The 18,751-nt window shown below is 45.0% G+C and overlaps 1 protein-coding gene across 1 annotated transcript; it reads left to right on the forward strand.

Annotated features, from left to right (window-relative positions):
• The first annotated feature begins 141 nt into the window (after window positions 1–141).
• On the forward strand, window positions 142–18,654 carry WDR91 (WD repeat domain 91). Its single transcript, XM_038154297.1, has 15 exons — window positions 142–311; window positions 1,953–2,132; window positions 3,130–3,337; window positions 4,173–4,255; window positions 6,394–6,518; window positions 8,297–8,474; window positions 8,743–8,901; window positions 10,959–11,158; window positions 11,613–11,763; window positions 13,234–13,328; window positions 13,642–13,810; window positions 14,513–14,621; window positions 16,068–16,180; window positions 16,949–17,146; window positions 18,013–18,654. Exons 1-15 carry the CDS (start codon window positions 189–191, stop codon window positions 18,175–18,177), a joined length of 2,256 nt encoding a protein of 751 aa, XP_038010225.1. The 5' UTR covers window positions 142–188; the 3' UTR covers window positions 18,178–18,654.
• Window positions 18,655–18,751: the final 97 nt, after the last annotated feature.

Raw genomic sequence — 18,751 nt, forward strand, 5'->3', positions numbered from 1 at the left:
GCGACCAATCAGAAGGCGGGAAAAACGCGGGCTGGACTCGCCAGCGGGAGTGGAGAGCGGGGCAGGGAAGAGGCGCGCAAGGCGCGCTGGGAGTTGTAGTCCCGTTCGGGGCTGGTCTGGGCCCGCTCATCCCCTCCCCGCTCCGCCCCCCCCGTAGGCGGGCGGTGCCGGCGGCGCCGCGGGGCCCCATGGCGGCGGCGGCGGAGCGCACGGACGAGCTGGTGCGGGAGTATCTGCTCTTCCGCGGCTTCACCGCCGCCCTGAAGCAGCTGGACGCCGAAATCAAGGCGGACCGGGAGAAGGGTTTCCGGGTAAGTGGCGACCGCATTCCCGTTGCCGGCGGGGCGCTGGGCACGGGCGCGCCCCTAGGAGGACGCGCTCCCCGGGCGGGCCGCGGGCGCCTCTTCGCGCTGCAGGGGCTGGGCGAGGGCAGCGGGCCTGGCGGCGGAGGGAGCCCTCGGAGCCTCGGCGCTTCCCCGCCAGAGCGGCCGCCCCGCTGGGCTCGGCTGGGCGCCGGGGCCCGGCCGGCCCACAGGCGGGACCCCCGCATCCCGGAGCCGCCCGGCCCGCCCTGCCGCCGCTTAGGGACGCGCAGCTCCTGGCGGGGGCTGCAGCCGGGTGAAGGCTCCCCTCCCGCTCGGCTCCTGCGCGCCGCCAGCGCTGGACGGGGGCTCCATCCCCTCGCCTGCCTTGTGAGGCAGGGGCTGCAGCCGCCCCGCGCCGCTGGGCCGGCTGGGGACCCTGCGTCCCACCTGTGACCCGCCAGCGGATCCTCGGCTTCGAGAAGAACGGAGGAGACCCGCGGACCGAGGGGGCAGGAAGGCATTCCTTTGCCTGCATCTTTTCTCGGTCATGAGATTTTTATCCAGCGGCTTTACAGCTCCGCTCGTTAGTTTGTATGTCTTGAGTACCAGCTGCCTTGACTAAGGCGTGGAAATTGGCATAGAATTTGCCAGTCTCAAAAATCCAGTTTCGGTCCGTTATGTGAGCTTTGTAGTCCTGTAGCAACAGTTTTGGGCACCGAATGTAGCGCTTTGAACAGTCAGATTTTTCTTTGACCATCAATATAAGCACTACTTTTATCATTAATAAAGCATTGCTTTTATTTTTTAAAACACCTTCACTTTGCTGGTGACTTAATCTGAATTTTTGTCCGAGAAGGGTCTGCTGGGGTCACAAACTTCAGTTTTCTCTATCTGTAGGAAGCCACAGAGATAAAAGTTAGGTATGTCTTAAGATACTAAGTGATGAGGGGAGAGCAAACCACATATTAAACAACCTTAGTTTAATTTTATACAGGATGCAGTTTTTTCTTTTTCTGATGCCTGTCTTGGCCATCAGAAACCACTGAACAAAAAATCTATTCCCACTCCACCATTCTGCCTTATTCATATTGCAGAAATGATTTCCAAAGAGACATAATGACAAAAAAAAATCCTGCAAAATTTTATGCTTGCCTTGTTAGTAGATGATGTTACTAAAGATAAAGGTACTTCAAAAATTGCAGTGGAGCAGAGCTGACTTCCTCCTTCTGTTGGCTAAATGCAGGTATTTTTCCTCTTAGTCTAAATATAATACTTTTTTTTCAGGTGCTGAACTTGAGTTTTAACCATTAAATCACATTAATTTTTTTATTATTATCAACAGACTTTTAAAGGAGATGGAAATTTTTGCTTACTTGCAAAAAAAAAATCCATCAGTTGGGTTCAAAAAAATGTGATATTTCTGTCGAAATCTGTTTGGCTGTGCTCTGTCATATTTCTTTTTCCTTCATTTGCAAAGTGCAGCAGAGTGGAAGAATGCTAATGCAAAATGCAGAGTGTTTCCAGGATTAGAAAATAGCTAATGCATAAGGATTGTACAGTTAAAGCTTCTCAGCACTAAGTTACAGAAAGTCTTGTGCCTCAAGAGCCTTCCCATGAGCGAAGTCTTCCCTGTTTTGCCCTCCTTAGGTGGATAAGATAGTGGAGCAGCTGCAGCAGTTTGTGCAGAGCTACGATCTGGCTGCCCTGCGGGATTACTGGAGTTATCTGGACCGACGCCTTTTCAGCCGTTTGGAAGACGTGTATCGGCCAACAGTGAGCAAGCTGAAAACCAGCTTATTCCGCTACTACCTGGTCCATGCTATTCAGGTAGGGTTTGATTTTTAGGCTGCTTTATAAAGGTCCTGGTCTCTGAAACCAAAGCAATAAACTACCTTTGGGAGCCTCTGGCAGGCCTGCTGGATTAGGAACAAGCGGTTCATGTGTCACCATCAGGAGTGGAGTATGGAGTTTGATGCAGACTCACATGACAAGCTCGTGTGCAGGATAGGAACACTTGGGCAACAAGGAAACGTGGTTTGCTGGGTGCAAGATATTCACACTCACATAAAGACAGGTTTCTCTCAGAAAGGATAACTGCTAGCTCAGTCCTGCTCAGTTAACTTAGATACTGTCAGAGAACGCAAGGGTCAAACCAGAACAAGGAAATGTGGAAGAGAAAATGAGTGTCTTTTTGCTTGCTATGAATAGAACAGAAAATAATGAGCTTAAAATGAAACAGAGATTTTTTTTCTGTTCAAATCCTGGAAAGTGAATGGAGTATATTGTCCCCTTGATTCTTCTTGGTTCCATTCCCTCACTGAAGATCCAGGTGTTAGTGGAGGAGTCAAAATCTAATACATCTTTCTAGAGGTGTGCTTTTTCATGGTTTCTTTTGCCATGTGCTTACCCTGAGGTGTGACAGTCCTGTCTGCATAATGTGTCAGTTGGAAACCTTTTCAAGCTGCATGTGCTGTAGACTTCAGTAATTTGAATTATACTTTGGTCCTGTGTATGAATGCTCATGTCTCGTGTCAGTGCACTCTGCACTGATTGAACTGAAATCAGTGTGTTTGGTTCACTTGGTTTCAGCCTTTAAACAGGATTGTGGTGACTAGAAAGAAGGTTGGATTAAGTGCGTTTGTGAGCTTCTCCTACCGTATTTGGGACTCTTTTGTTTCCTGGTGAATCTGAAACTAACCACTTGTTGTGTCAGGGTGGTGAAAATAGTTGTTGTTGTTGTGTTCATAACAAAAAGCAAATGTTCCTTGACCTAATCTGGTGGCATTAACAAAGTGTGAGCCCTGTTCTTCTTGCTGTGTTTCAGAATGGCCGCAATGACAAGGCGCAGGAGTTTTTCCTCAAGCAGGCCTCCGAGCTCCAGAACCAGGCAGAGTGGAAGGATTGGTTTGTCCTGCCCTTCCTCCCTGCTCCAGACTCCAACCCCACCTTTGCTACCTATTTCTCGCGCCAGTGGGCAGATACGTTCATCGTGTCTCTGCACAACTTCCTGAGCGTCTTGTTTCAGTGCATGCATATCCTTCTTTGCAACTAATCGTTAAATCTCCCTTGCCCTGGTGTTATACTTTCAGCAGTTATGCCAAGCATATAGTACTATGGAACCTCCTGCTTTCAGGTGATTTTTTACAGCCAAGATTTAATAGAAAGTTGGTGTTTACCAGAGGATGTTGGAATAGTTACTGTTCAATTATCTGATGATATGTTGTATTCCCTGGGCAAAACAACTGTGGTTGTTGCTGATGCTGAATCATCCTGATGCTAGTGACTAGAAATCTTGTGCACATCTTGTTCTGAAATGGTTTTACTCTTTGCTTGACATAGTACAAAGCAGTCATACAACCTTGGGTCATAATCCATAAGTGTACTGGCATCTTCTGTTAGATCCTTCTTTGGGTACATTATGTTCACAACATTGCCTAGTGACAGCTCATTATAATAGAGCAGTTGATTTTTGGCAGGAATAAGTTTTTAGCCCCACGGTACAGAGTTCTATCTCGTTTGTTGATGGGCAGGCTTATGCTGCAGCTGGAATACAGCTCATCTTGAACTCTTCATTGTACAGTAAAGCAGTAATAGAACCTGTCTTGCCCTCCACTTCTGACTCTAAAAAGAAATAATCTAAAAGTGCTTGCGAAGTCCACATGAAATAGTTTGTGCAACAGCAAAGTGAAAAGTTGACTTAATTACTTAAGCTGTTGCTAATCTTCTGGTTGTGCACATACTTTTTGCTGATTGTATGGACTGGGCAGCTTTGTTTTTACAGAGAAATGGCTGGTATGGAGTGCTGGCTTTTAGAATTAAGCCAGGTGCACACAAGTTATCACCTCGATTTTCTTTAACATTGCTTACCAGTTCCAGTCATACTGAACTTTGAAGCTGAATGTCTCAGGACCAGTCTCATACAAGAAGAAAATGAATCGTTGCGGCATAAGGTCAGAACTGAGATCATTCTTTAGCTGCTGACTGTGTGATGTGAGTTTTGTAAAATTGATTCCGTCCATTCAAGAACATTGTGACTGTTCTGTTTGATGCAGTTAATATAAGGCAGATTCTTTAAGTCTTTTGTTTTTTTTTGGATGTATCTTGCAATTGTTTCCAGCAAACTTAGGGTTGTGATCATATTGTGAAATGTGTGTTTAGGATATTCCTCTCTCTCTTCTGGAGGTGATTGTCTCCCCTCCCTGTGCTGTCTGACGGGTGACTGAATACTATACAAGCTTGTTTTCTGTTACACTGCAAAGTCAAAGCAAGGTGAAACTGGTGGCAGGTTAAGGATGTGTGTTGTAGAGTTGTAGATTGGGTTTGAAAGGAATTATGGCTGATTTTGCGAATAGTATTCAGTCACTTCCAGATTTTAGCTGATAGAGAAATAAAAGCAATAGAAATGGCAAAGAGACAGAAACTTTTACTTCTGAAATGGCCCCTTCACCATGTTTCATATGTACTTCGAGCAATTAAGACCAACTAATGGAAATATGAATGTCTGTTTCCCAATTCTAGATCTTACAGTAAACCATAAGAAGGGTCTGTTAGTTCTGACAAAATGTTGCCCATCTCCATGTCTTGTGTTTGACAATATCATCAGCAGATACTTAGGGAAAGGGTGTAACATGGGTCAGTCATTTCCACCTATAACTTCTGTTGGAGAAATTTGTGAAGTCTGCAGTTTAAGAACCTTCTAAACTACAGATCACATGTGGATGATTACATACAAGTAGGAAGGCTTATTCATGTAAGCAGAACTTTAATTTCGCTTCCTCAAACATACCAAGAAAAGCTCTTTCTGTATAAATACTTAAGTAAAGTTTGTGCTTTACCTCCCGTGTTACAAAACATTGTTGTATGTTGTGTTTCCTGTTTGTGCTGCTTTAATAGCTGTTCAACACTGTCCTAGAAATAGAAGTTAAATAGAATAATTGATTTCAAAAAGGAGGCAGTTTTTGGGAAAAAAACCCAAGATTTGTTACTGTGTACTGTATGGAGTTAGAAGGTCAGTCAGACATTGACAGGAGGGTTCTGCAAAGATTGTCAGTGAGTAGGGACAGAGGATGAGGTATGTTTTGCACTAGAGCTCTTTTATTTCCTCAAATTTTGTATTCTTTACTTTTAGTCAGAATAAACCTATGGTTTGTGTTTTGCATGTTGGCTGATATCATTTGCAGTCTGGATAAAAGTTTTCTGGCAAACTGACAGAAGTGAAACTAGACTTTCCCTTTTAGTCAACTCCTCAGGTCAGAGGGGGAACCAGCTACCTCTAGAATACAGGTTTTAAAAAAGGATGTCAATAAATATTGAATTTGATGCTAGCTGAAATTAAGTAGTGATTCTGTTTTATTCTGCTGAAACAATGCAAATACATAAATAGCAAGCTAGATTTCTAAAGCTCATTTTTCTTCCTGTATTTTCTTTCACTATTAAATAGCGTGTTAAAAAGAAAAAAAAATCTGAAAAATAAATGTACAGAAACAGAAAAGCCTGAGGAACTCTTATTGTAGGAGTCACAGACATAAACCACATCTCTTCCAGAAAGCTGCATCCTGAGGGTCCTCTCTACTAAAGGGAGAAAGAGATGGTTTTCTCTCTCCATAATGTGGAGATAAATCTCACTATCGTGCTTGGGAAGGAGTCGCGCAGGGTATGGAGCTGGATTTCAGGGTGACCTTGTTTCACTGACCTCAGTGCACCCTGCCAGTTCAGCAAGCCCTTGGCTGTGGGAAGAAGATTACCTTCCAGGCTTCATGCCTGCATTGCCCTGGCCTCAAAGTGCCTGCATGAGAGGGACTGGTAAGCTCTGCCCTGCCCAGCTCTTGTTTCCCAGCACCACTAATGTCCCCGCAGCCAGCCCGAGGAGAGGAATGAAGGGGTTTCAGTAGGCTCCAGTTTCATGTGCCTAAAGTACTGATTGTTTTGACTAATTTGACTAATGTGGTGCTCAGCCAGTCAGAGCAACTTTTTTCCTTCCCCGCCCTTCTAGAGCTGTTGAAATAAAAGGAGTAAACAAGTTCAGTGAGTGGGAAGGAGGTGAATCTCAGTGACCCTGTGTTTACTTGGCTCTTTTCTCCTGTTCTAGCTGTTTGCTCTGCAGGCTGAATCCTCCCGCATGAAGAAGGAGGAACTGGAGGTGGAACAAACAGTTCTGCATCACAAGTTGCCTGCATATGTGGCCAACATGGATCGACTAGGCGACTCTGAGCTGTGAGTGCCTGCAGGAGAAGAGCTGGGGACAGGCTCTCCTGCTTTTGTTGGGTCAGGGAGGTTCCTGGAGGGTCATTTCCATGCGCCCTGCCCTGGGATTCAATGCACAAAGACATCCAGGCAGACATTATGGTGACCTAAGTAGGTTTAATGGATTCATGACAGGTGTCTCTCCGATCTTTTGGGAGATTCTTGCAAACCAGTGAGAGCCCAAGCACACATGGAAGTGATTCTGCTCTGCTGTCAGCATTGCACCAAGGTGTTCTGGGCATCTAGGGCACTGGCAGCAGTGCAATACCTGCAGTACTGCTTAATTAAAGTGGATTGGCTCTTGATTCCAGTTTGCTTGAGTGCCTGCAGTGCCATAGGTGAATGCCCTGCGTTGTTTTGTAGATGCTGTTACTGTATGACCCAAAGGGATCCTTGTTACACAGGGGTGTTTTCTTGCTTTTGCAAAGTCAAGGGAGAAAGAGCTTCTGTGAGGCTCAGTTATGCACAGATTTCCCCATGAACTTGCTGCAGTTAAAAGCGCGTTTTATGGCTACATCTATTTTGTGGCTACATCTATTTTGTGTCTCTGGAAATCAGGCAACATACACAGTGATACAGCTTCTTTAACTGTTACTTTTTTACCCCAGTACAGGACAGAAATAGGATTGATTAAATTATCCTGTTGCCAGTGACAGATAGAAGTTGTAGCAGGTACTACATACAAAATGTTTTAATCTAAAATTTGTCTGATTAAATAGACTTAAGTGCTTATTGAACTATCTTGGTAAGAGCTCTGCAGTCTTTGCACAGTACAGGCTACAGAGTTTAGTTTGTGGTATGTTTTTTTCAGCTATGTGGAAAGCCCTGATACTATCTGCATGTATGGAGGAGTGTGACATGAGGGATGGGGTGGAATTTAGTCCTGTATTTATTTTTTCCATTTGAATTAGAAAAACTTGCCGAAGAAGCGGCATTTCTTGCATGTGCAGCTTATCTCTTAGTCTGGGGACCAGTTCAGTTGCTTATTTTCGTGTCTCTGCTTAACTCAAAGCCCAGCTTGGGTAGAACAGTTCCATCCTTAAAGAGTGGATAGAGACAGTGAAGATTATTGTATTCCCCTTGCCCTGGCTGCCACTCTGCTGTCAGAGGAAGCTCTAGCAGAGTGAGGTCAGATAGTTGTGTTCTGGGAAGCAGCTGCTGCTCTTGGCATTGTGGACCGAGAAGGGAGGTGTTTATAATCATAGAAATGGGCTGTTGTAGCTCTCTTATATTCTTTGGTCTGGATTTTGAGATATTGAAGGCTTGTGCCATAAAATTGTTGAACATAACCTGCTGTTTATCAAAGGGTGTTCAGTGCAATATTGGGTGCTGAATGTCTCTCAAAGTAGGTCTGTTTTATGCTTTGAATTAGAAATCCCATCTGAATAAATTCTACAGAAATCTGAATTCCCCTGCCTTTCCCTTAGGGTCTTTCTAAACAAACCAGATGGAGTGGAAGGAGTTTTAGGTGGCCCTACAGGGGATTCAGCAACAGTTTGAGCTCACAGTCTCAGTGGCACCTCTGAGAAGTGAGTTTTTGGTTACAGTAACTGTAATGACCTGCTCCAGGCACTAACAGGATATTTTCAAATAGGGTTTTAGTGCATAGTGGTGCACTGGCTTGGAAATGAACATCTGTCTTCCAGTGGTTCAAACAGCTGCCACTTCACTCAACTGGGTGGTCTTTGGGCAGGTTGCCTTGCTAGAATTTAATACTCTGTTTGGTGGTGTTTTGTGTTTTTCATTAGTGATATGACCTGCAATCAGAGAAGTACAGCACATTCTCTTCAGTCCCGGGGAGGCTTTCTGTCCTCCTTTCTCTCCCAAAGTAAAAAGGGCCCTTCCAGACCAATCCATTCAAGTGGGGCTTCTCCAATGCAGACTGGCAGTGTGCTGCTAGGGAAGAAAGAACCAACAAATCATCAGGTAATTTTGAACTGAAAGTTGCCTGGTCTCCAAGGAGTTAACTTGCAGCATGGCACTGCTCCAAGCTTCTGCTTCCACCTGAAAAATTAAATGTCCTTTCCTGCCTTGCAAATGTATGCTGGGTCTGAATGCAGCACAAGAACAGCTGTTGTTACCTAAGAGCTTGTGGAGCCCTTGCAGGTGCTTGGCTGCTTTGCTGCTGCTTTTGCTCTTTGTTCTGCAGCCTACTAGAAGCATAACTTTGCCCAATCACTTCTCTGCTTTCCAGAGTGCCAAAGGAAAAGAAGGAGCAGTGAGCTGTAAGGATGGGAAGAGCCACTTCAGTGGTTTAGTGGCAGGCGAGTCCAGCTCCCTGCAGCAGCGGCAGAAGCGCTTGCAAGAGCATGGCAAAGAAAGGAAAGAACTGTTGTCAAAAGGGACCTTCCAGGTACTGGTCAGCACTGCAGGGCTGGGAGGAAGAAGTCTTGTATTTCTGTAAAACTAAGTGGTAAAACAAGTGCAAGTATTTCCTTTAAGCTTTGGAATTGCAAGTCAGAAATAACTGTATCAAAGGTTAATGTTTGTAGTTAATCAACTCCTGGGCTTGGTCTATTTCTGTGTCCCTGGAAGTTAATCAGTATTGGCATTTCATGTGGAAGAAGAATTGTCTTTTGTCTCCATGTTTTTCAACGGCCTAGCCTTGAATCTTCATTAAGGTTTCCTTCACTTTCAATGGTTGTGTTCAAATACCTTTTTAAAATCACCATTCCTCAGTGATAATGCACTTGGCTCACTCATCCAGCCAAAGTGAATTCTCTTCCTGTAGGTTCTTATGCTGATTTATACAGGCTCTGTGTGGGACAATGAAAACTAATATAAAATTTTCCTGGATAGGAGTGGAACTTGCTTTCCTAGCAACATTTGCTTTTTGGAGTTTTTTGTACTTTACTGTTGCAGTTTTGCCTGGAGGTGTGCTCTGCTTTAAAATCTAATGAAATAATAAAACTGTGTCCTGGATTTTAACTGCTGAAGGTCAGCACACTGTTTCTGTTCACCTGTGTGTTGTCTGGCTTTTAGCATCCATGCTGTCAAAAAGTACAGAGCACAGGCAGCATGTCAGCCATTGTTATTTTGTCTGCATGAGACACTCTGCCTTGTGGAGAGACAGTGCTGAAGGACTGTTGGCCAGTGTGTGGCCGTTCTGTGTGTGGGAGTGCTGGTTAAAGAGATGTTACTCTATCACTCAGCATTCAAGGCCTTGAGAGAAGTATTGAGAGAAGTATATTTTTTGTTCATGGTTCATCTAAAATACTTTCAGCATTGGTTAGAAAATTGCAAAGCCCGATTTTCCAGTAAGTTTCCTTTCACCTCCCTTTTTCTAGAATGTTCCACATTAAAGCAGTGATTTTTGGGCTATGTAAAGATTGGTCCTTGTGCTCTTGGAGAAGCTTGATACTCTTTAACTTTCTCTTGTACTCAAAGCGTGTGAGCAAAAAGGAAACTGAAAGGTGTCACTGTTTTCTTTCACATGAGTGTCATTCACTGGTTGTTACCTCCCCACAGTAACTAGCAGTATAATTCTTGGATTTATTTCCCAGTCTTTTCCAGCTCTGTGATTTCAGATTATTTGATTATGAAGTGCTTGATCCATTGGTCCTCATGAGAAGCCGCTGTAAATTAGGCAAGCATGTGTTACAGAACAGGAATTCATAACCATCAACACCAGAACCATTTTGGGGACACTTGACTTTCAGAGGATGGTTTATCAAAAGAATGCTAGCAGATGGTTTACCACCTTAGGTGCTGTGTCTGCTTCTTGTTTAACTTCTGGTGGCAAGGGAAGACTAAGCTGCTTCCAAATATTTCTGTGGTGCAGATCTTGTGTCATCCAGATACCATCACTTCCTAAAACTCCATTTGTTCTGCCTGCCCTGTCAAATTGGGTTTTAAGCTTTTGGACTCATGTGTCAGCTCTACTGTTGTCATCAGTCAGTTGGCTGCAGCGGTGACTCCAGTGTGCACAATCTAAATCTCTGGCAGATGAGTATAATCCATCCACTGGGGCTTGAGAGCCAAGGTTTTGTGCAGGTTTGCTGAATTGCATATTATACAGACTTAACTTATATTGCTGAATGCAAGAATTCCTTGAAATATGTTGATTTCCTTGTGAATCTGGGCTCTAATGGCATGTAAAAGGGCCTCTGATATTGGCTGAGGTGTGCTAGAAATGTTGCAGTTCTTTTAGTTCTTACAGGTAAGTATATAGCTGGGCACATGGAGGGGGATGTGAGGGACTCAACAACTAAGAAGGTCATATTAAATAGTGCAGTAGTGCAACACACGGTCCTTGTACTCTGAAAGGTCCCTGGCAGAAGGAGTGTTGGGCTGACAATGCTTCTGTTTTCTTGCAGCCTTTTTTTTTTTTTTCTCCCAGCAGGCTGGGGTAGCTGAGGAGCTTGATATGGAGCTGCTTTCTAGTATTTCACACAGGATTTCTTCCTTCAGGGCCAAAGTGCTGAGAAGAAAACAGATACTAACACAGCTGAGGCAGAACCATGCTCAGAGCTGCACGCTGAGCAAACAGAGACTTCAACCAAAATGCCTGGCAGCAGTGCAGAGGCTGTGGGGGTTCGGCAGGAGCAGCCTTTCATCGTCCTGAGCCAGGAGGAGTATGGGGAGCACCATTCATCCATCATGTACTGCAGGTAATGCACTGGCAGAGGAGGGCTGTCTTGTAGAAGCCTCTGCAGAAGGATCAGCTGTGTCTGCCCTCTTTCTCCCAGCCTCTGTTCTGCCCACACGCTGGACATGTACTCTCAGTTGTAGGGCAGTCAAGTTGGTGTGACTGAAAATAGTGTGTAGCTTGTGCTACATGTGAAAAAGGACAGAGATTTTTGGATAGAGATATTTGTGACTGGGCGATGCTAGCCAGGAAGAAACTCTCTTGGAAAGCAGGTATTGTTTAAGGGCATTACGCTTTATGTCTGGAGCTTAGTGTGCTTTGTTGTGCCTGTTACTGTGAAGTGAGCAGGAAGTAGTGCAAAGAAATTCTAATTCCTGCAGAAGGAACTGGTGTGTGGCCAGGAAAGGAAGGATTAGTGGGTTTCATCTAAGAATTTCAGGGAGAAGAATATCCCATCAGTTTCATTCTACACACAGGGTTGATTGTTCTGGACGGAGGGTGGCCAGCTTGGATGTGGATGGGGTCATCAAAGTCTGGTCTTTTAACCCCATAATGCAAACAAAAGCTTCATCCATTTCCAAATCTCCATTGCTGTCCCTGGAATGGGCCACCAAGCGTGACCGGCTGGTGAGTAGTCTGCGTGTGGAAGCGCAGCAGATGATTTGGGGCTGTGTTGCTACGTGTTGCATGTTCACTTCCAGACAGCTGCACTGTGGATAAGATTGGGGCAGCAGTTAATTTCCCCAATTAACCAAATTAACCAAAGCCTCTAGGGTCTAGGAAGAACTAGAGTGAGGAGTGTATGCTTTGTATTGAGCAAGGAGTTCACAACTGCTTGCCCTGAAACAGAAATTCTGAAGTGCAGTGTGGTACAGCTGCAGGATAGTAGTGCCTTTGAGAGAAATGCCTGTCTTCACACAGATCACACAGCAACTTGTAAAGACAGGCAGAGGCAACTGAGTACAACAGCCTGTGGGAGGCCTGCAGCAGAGAGCTGTGGACCTTTACTCATACCCTGGGCCAGCAGCAGAGAAGGGGAAACAGAGTTGTGGGGGTGGCATTTTACTTGTGCGTAAAAAGGTGTGGAAAAAGCTCCATGGCCAGTTCTAGACTGGTGTCTAGAGGGTTTGTGTGTGCATGAGGAGCTTGGATCTTGTTTAAATAACATGGAAGTTTAAATGTTTCCTATATCCCTTTTTCTTTAGTTCTGTTATTAGAGAGGAGCCTTAAATTGTACGCATTCCTTTGAGTCCTTGAACTGTTGCTAGAGTTTCATGCCCTCCCTTGGCAGATGCAGGGCTGTATGAGAAGGCTGGCCTGCAAATGAGGCAGTATTTTTCTCATTTTGGCACTGACAATATGTGGCTTGCTAACTTCAAAATGCCACCTGTGAAGAGCTGGTGCTACAGCTTGTCTCTTCTTTGGCTTTTAGAAAGCAAGTTGTCAGTGCAGTTGTTGCACTTTGTTTGTTGTGATGATGTTTCTTCTGCTTTGTGGAATTAATTTCCTTCTTGCTAACAGAAAGATTCTTCATTCTGACGTACACATAGGATTCATCAGCAAATTAGGCACTGAAGTGACAAAGATCTAGCCTGCTCAATTTTCTTTTATAATGCATCTCTCCGTGACTTAAATTTCAACTGAAATTGTAACACTACTGATAAAAGCATGTGTGAGCTCTTCTGGATGATTTCATCCTCCAGAAGTGAGGTGAAAGGAGTTGGCTTCCACTTGAATTTCTCTTTAGCACACAGTTAACAATCTTAAGCTTCTCTTTCCTTGGATCCCTAGATATTGAGACTTCATACATGTTTTGCATCCCATAGGGTTGAGCCTAGAAAGTGATGTTTATGCCACCTTGGTGCCTATTAGATCTTTTTCTCACTGGGAAGCAGGGTTTTTACTCTGACTTCTGTGGCTTTGGGGTAATCCTACTCAGTGTGATTGCACAGGAAGACAGGATGTACCATAATGGAGTAATATTTAGTCCAAATGCATAAATAGAAAAAAAAAATACTAAGTCTTGGTGGTTGTTGGCCAGCATCATTGTACTGCTCACTCATAACTCTTTCTATCTACTTCCATGCTGGTTTCAAGCTATTACTTGGCAGTGGGGTCGGGACAGTTCGTCTTTATGACACAGAAGCAAAGAAGAATCTCTGTGAAATCAGCATTGATGAGGACATGCCCAGGTAACTCTGGAATACTGCTTTTTGTACGTATATATAAATAAATGGTGTTGGTTTTAATAATAAACATCTTAATGTTCCTGCTGGTTTCTGCAACTGCAGGACTATCCAGCCTTCATCTAGAGGGCAGTCCCTGCCTGAGAAGTGTAAAACTGCTCAGGTAAATGGGAGACACTCAAAAGCTAAGCACATGAATCTGCCCTCCTTTACAGTGCACCCTGTCTTGCAGACTCTCAATGGGAGAGCTCGTAGGTGAGTGTTTTGCTTGAGGCAGCTGCAGGAGAGAGGTGATTCAGACCATATGCCTGTGTTTCAGGATCCTCTCGCTTGCCTGCAGCCCAAGTGGTGCCTCCTTCGTCTGCTCTGCAGCAGCTCAGAGCCCTGTCTCCCACATTGACTTCTCAGTAATCAACTCTGGGGGCAAAAGCATGAACCAAGTTCCTGGGAAGCTGCTGCTATGGGACACTAAGACGATGAAACAGCAGGTACTTGCTGGGTTTCTTTCCTTTCTCAGTCTGCTTGCTGAGAATAAGTGTCTTCTGTTTCAATGTCTAGGAGCCCTCTTTCTAAATTATGCTGACTTTTTTTTCAACACCCTTCTTTTTCCTCCTTCCTCTTTTCCCCTCTGTCACATTCAGGATAAAAATAAATAATGTAAGTAGCTGCTGGATTGGGTGAAGTTTTTTTTGTTTTATTGGTGTGTTGGGATTTTTCTGAGGAATTCTTCAGAATAGTCCATGGCCTTGTTTCTATCCTGGCTGCACAGTTTGTGACTGGAAATATCCCAAGTGGATTGAATGACGCTTTGCTGAGGCTTTCTCCAGTTGAGCTGTACTGAAAGGTTTTCGTTGCTGCTGTTTCCCTTGCCTTCCCTGTTTTTAAGTGAAGTGCTGTCCCTGACATGTAGGAGAAAGCAACATACTCAAGCTAATGCCTGCCAGAAGCTGGTTTTGCAACCTTGAGGCCATGGCCAAGAAAGCTGTGGCTTGGCTGAGGTGAATTGCTGGTTTAGTGTCACAGTAAAATGCCGCTGCCAGATCTTGAAGTCTGTTGTCATTAGAGGTGTAGGGCTCCAAACCAGAGTTCTTGTTACTAAATACCATCTTTCTTTCTTCCTTTCCCCGGAGTTCAGCTCTTCAGCAACCCCAACTCCATTTCTCAGCATTAATGCAGACTTTCCCTTCCAGCTGCAGTTCTCCCTGGAGCCTGAGCCCATTGCTATTAACTGCACAGCCTTCAACCACAATGGCAACCTTCTGGTCACCGGGGCTGCAGATGGGATTGTTCGTCTCTTTGGTACAGTGGAAAGGGACCTGGGGGTATTGGTTGATAGCCAGCTCTGAGGCCAGCTGGCCAAGGCTGGCGTCTGGGCTTGTATCACAAATAGTGTGGCCAGCAGGATGAGGGAAGGGATTGTCCCCCTGCTCCTGGGACTGCTGAAGTTGCACCTCAAACAGCATGTTGGGTTTTGGGCCCCTTACTGCATGAAAGACATTGCGGGGCTGGAGCATGTCCAAGGAACAAAACCAAAGCTGGTAAAGGGTTTGGAGCACATGAGGAGTGGCTGCAGGAGCTGGGGCTCTTTAGCTTAGGGAAAAGGAGACTGAGGGGACCCCTTACTGCTTTCTACAAGTACCTGAAAGGAGATTGTAGCCAGGTGTTGGTCAGTCTCTTCTCCCAAGTAACAAGGGATCAGACAGAAGGAAAAAGTCTCAAGCAGCATCGAGGGAGGTTTAGATTGGATATTAGGAAAACTTCTGTCACCGAAGGGGTTGTCAAGCAGTGGAGCAGGCTGCCCAGGAAAGTGCTGGAGTCACCATCCCTGGAAATATTTAAAAGATGTTACAGATGTGGCACTTAGGAGTATAGTTTAGTGGTGCAGTTGGCAGTGTTAAAGTAACAGTTGGGCTTGATTATTTTGGAGGTCTTTTCTAACTTAAATGTTTCAGTGAAATTGAGTAGTGAGGTGGTCCCTAGTCCTCTGCTGGCTGCCCATAGCAGAGAGGCAGCTGTAGGATATGCTTGGAGACCAAGGTGGAAGCTGTTGTCTCCACAGGAGCTCTCAGGAGTGAATTGACATAGACTTTTTCTGGAGGACATTGGCTGAAGACCCTGGTAGTGCTGCTGGATTTGTTGTTTCTCTCCTGCTGAAGAGGAGAGTGAATTTGCTCTTAAGCCATGTGGTCTTTGCTGTGCCAGATAGCAGTATCACTAGAGGCTGTCCTGAGAAAAGCAATTAATGTGAGACCTTCCATTTAAATGCAAGAGCTTCACATCAGTCCTCCTTTTGAGAGCAATTTGTGTGTCTCAGGTTTTTGTTCTCTTCAACCTGTCCTTGTAATAAAGGCAGCTCAGGCCTCCTGCCTTTGAATAGGGAGTCTGCCTCTGGTGCAGGCGGAGGCTGCAGTCCCAGGTCTCTGGGAGGACAGAGCTGTCAGCAGCTGGGAGGATGGGCAGGATACCAAGGGGAGGAGGAAGGCCAGTGATGCTTGGATGCAGAATGTCTGCAGTTGTCAGTGAGGGTGTGAGCAGCCCTCTAAAGTCCAGTAGTTACAGACAATGATTTTTGTGGCCAGAGTGACAGCAGGAGTATAGGCACAGGGTGCTGGTGGGACTGGATTGGGCTCCTCCAAGCTGGTTTGAAGGGCTATCACAGAGACCACAGGAACATAAAAGGCCTCCCTCTCTTCACCTCAGCTCTGTGTGAGTATGAAGAGTGTTCAGTACTGGTTCTCCCCTCAGATATGCAGCAGCATGAGTGCGCCATGAGCTGGAAGGCACACGATGGGGAAGTCTACTCCGTGGAGTTCAGCTATGATGAGAACACAGTCTACAGCATAGGCGAGGATGGCAAGGTAGGCTGTGGATGACCTCCTACTGCTCAGCTGGCAGAGAGGTCACTTCTGAAGTCTTCTGCATATGGTGGGGACAATTGTAAAAAAATGCTCAGATTCTGGGTGAATTGTGGGCTGCTAACTGCAGTCTTAGGTGTGCAGTACCACTGTGCTCCAGGTAATCTGCAGAGAGAGTGGCTGAAAAATGTGTTCATAGTTGGAGCTGTCTTCGACCTTTTTTTGCAAATCCTACTGTTGGTGACATCCCTTTCCTAGACAGTCCATGTGAGGATGACCTTTCCCTGCCCCTGAGATGTCCACATTTGAGATCTGGGATTCACTGGGAGGCATATCCTTGACCACTTTGCATAAATCTCGTCAGCAGCTCCCTTTATAGTTGTTATTGTAATTTTTATTATTGTTTATAATAAACACTTCAATTTCTGCAGTTCCTCAGTCTTCAGCAATAGAGAGAGGTGTGGCTCAGGGAGGGACCTTGGCTGAGGAGTTAAGCAAATTCTCACCAGAGTACTGCATGCAGTGTGGAAGTACACATAGGCAGTAGTGCTTGAGGAAGGCAAGGGCATATCTTTGCCTGGATAGAAGGCACTCTTACAGCCTTTGCAGCCTGTGCTTTATTAATATAGCCACTTAGATATAGATGTCAAAATGGCATCTTCTGTTTGTGAGGAATACCCACTATTTTGCTTAAAAGCAAAAAAAGGCAACTCTACTTGCATCCTATTTAATTTCCTTATAAGCTTTTGTCATCTCTTTTTCTCATTCTAGTTTATTCAGTGGAACATCCATAAAAGTGGCTTGAAGGTGTCAGAGTATGACCTTCCCAGGGAAGCTACAGGTCCTTTTATTCTGTCTGGGTACAGTGGCTACAAGCAAGTCCAGTTCCCACGAGGACGGCTTTTTGCTTTTGACTCTGAGGGCAATTACATGTTGACGTGTTCTTCTACTGGAGGAGTAATTTTTAAGGTAAGTCTGAGAAGTGATGGGGAGTACTGTTAAGTATCCATACAAACTTCTGTTAATTAGAAGGGTGCAACAGCAGCTACTGGAAGTTCTTAAGCAGCACATACCCATCCTGGCTCTGTCAAAGCTGCTGCTCAGTTTCACACAGTGTGCATTTTAGCAGTGTGTAGTGACTGTACAGCAAGTGTTTGCATCCTACAGCATGAGTATTTGTGCTCTTTCTTAAAGCCTAGTTTTAGTGTCCAAGTGAGTAGGACAAAATTTAAAAATTACTTTTTTTTAATGTATGGATGCATGCCAGTTCAATGCAAAATGTATGATTGGTGCTCAGGTTCAATCTACCTTCTGTGCCTGCTGATTCTATGTTAGACCCAGCCTGATCCTCTTCCCTTACCATGTACTGAAATTAAACAAAGAGTAAGGCTGAATGGTTCCAAGTGCCCAAATTTCTGTGCTTCAGTAACAAGTGTTACTGATCACATGCCCATGCTCTTGCAAGGCAGATTAGATGGAATTTTTACTTTGCATCTGCGGCGCTCTGAGCACTTGAACTAACATGAGGTATAGCTTAGGCTTATGTGCTTCTCATCAGTGTATGCTCTTAGCCTGCCTTGTTCAATTACTGCAGTTCAGTTGATGTCAAGTTGAGCTGCTTGAGAGCACATGCTTCTGTAGTGAGACTGGAAGCTTCCCTTCCTGTGTGTGCTACATACATCTCAGTATCTCCCTGATGTTCTGGTTACTTAGCATGCTTTCTGCATATTTTTAGAGATACGAGTCTCTATCAGGCTTTGGCTTGTCTTGTCAGGTGCATTGCCCCCACTTTAGAAATGTACCTTCTTAAAATCTTATGCTTTCCTTCTTTTTAGTTAAATGGTGAGGAAAAGGTTCTGGAGAGCTGCCTTTCCCTGGGAGGACACCGAGCTCCTGTTGTCACAGTGGATTGGAGCACAGCCATGGACTGCGGGACCTGCCTCACTGCTTCTATGGATGGGAAAATTAAATTAACAACCTTACTGGCTCAAAAGTCTTAACCTGGACAGTACTGAAGGGGGAAAGAGCAATAGAGCTGACAAAACCAGTGTTAACTCACAGGAACAAACTGCATGGGAGAGAAGGCTAAGCAAAGTCCCTCTTCTCATTGTAGCTTTTGCCTCTTGATAAATACATTTGCCAAACCACTGTGCAACAGAATGCCAGTATGGGACTGGATCAGTGGCAGCACTGAAAAATAAGTCTCCACTAATCCATTGTGGCAGCTGGACTTCCCTCTGTTAGGGAGTCTTGAGTAGCACGTGGCTAAAAGGTTGTGGTCACGTCAGGGTTCTGCAGAAGAAGGTGAGGCTGGAGGAAGCAAGCATGAGGCAGCACGGTGCATGACAATAAGGTGACTCAAACTGGAAAGGCTGATGAGAAACCAGAGTATTCTTGGTATAACATTTGTTGTTATGATTTTGTTAGGTTTTTTTTATTTGTTGTTTTTTTCTGTAAAAAGAAAATGTTCCCTTGCATTTGAACTCTATGCTTTGTTCAGCAGCTGCTGCAAAACATGGAGGGTGGTGAGGGCAGTGATGTGCCAAGTCTCCTGCATGCAAAAAAGCTCTTGTG

This window comes from Motacilla alba, chromosome 1A (assembly GCF_015832195.1).
Source record: "Motacilla alba alba isolate MOTALB_02 chromosome 1A, Motacilla_alba_V1.0_pri, whole genome shotgun sequence".
Taxonomy (NCBI): domain Eukaryota; kingdom Metazoa; phylum Chordata; class Aves; order Passeriformes; family Motacillidae; genus Motacilla; species Motacilla alba.

Coding starts and splice junctions, on each gene's coding strand:
- WDR91 (XM_038154297.1), top strand. CDS start 189: ATGGCGGCGGCGGCGGAGCGCACGGACGAGCTGGTGCGGGAGTATCTG. Junction 11,159..11,612: donor TCATCCATCATGTACTGCAG/GTAATGCACTGG, acceptor TTCTACACACAG/GGTTGATTGTTCTGGACGGA. Junction 13,811..14,512: donor CTAAGACGATGAAACAGCAG/GTACTTGCTGGG, acceptor TTTCCCTTCCAG/CTGCAGTTCTCCCTGGAGCC.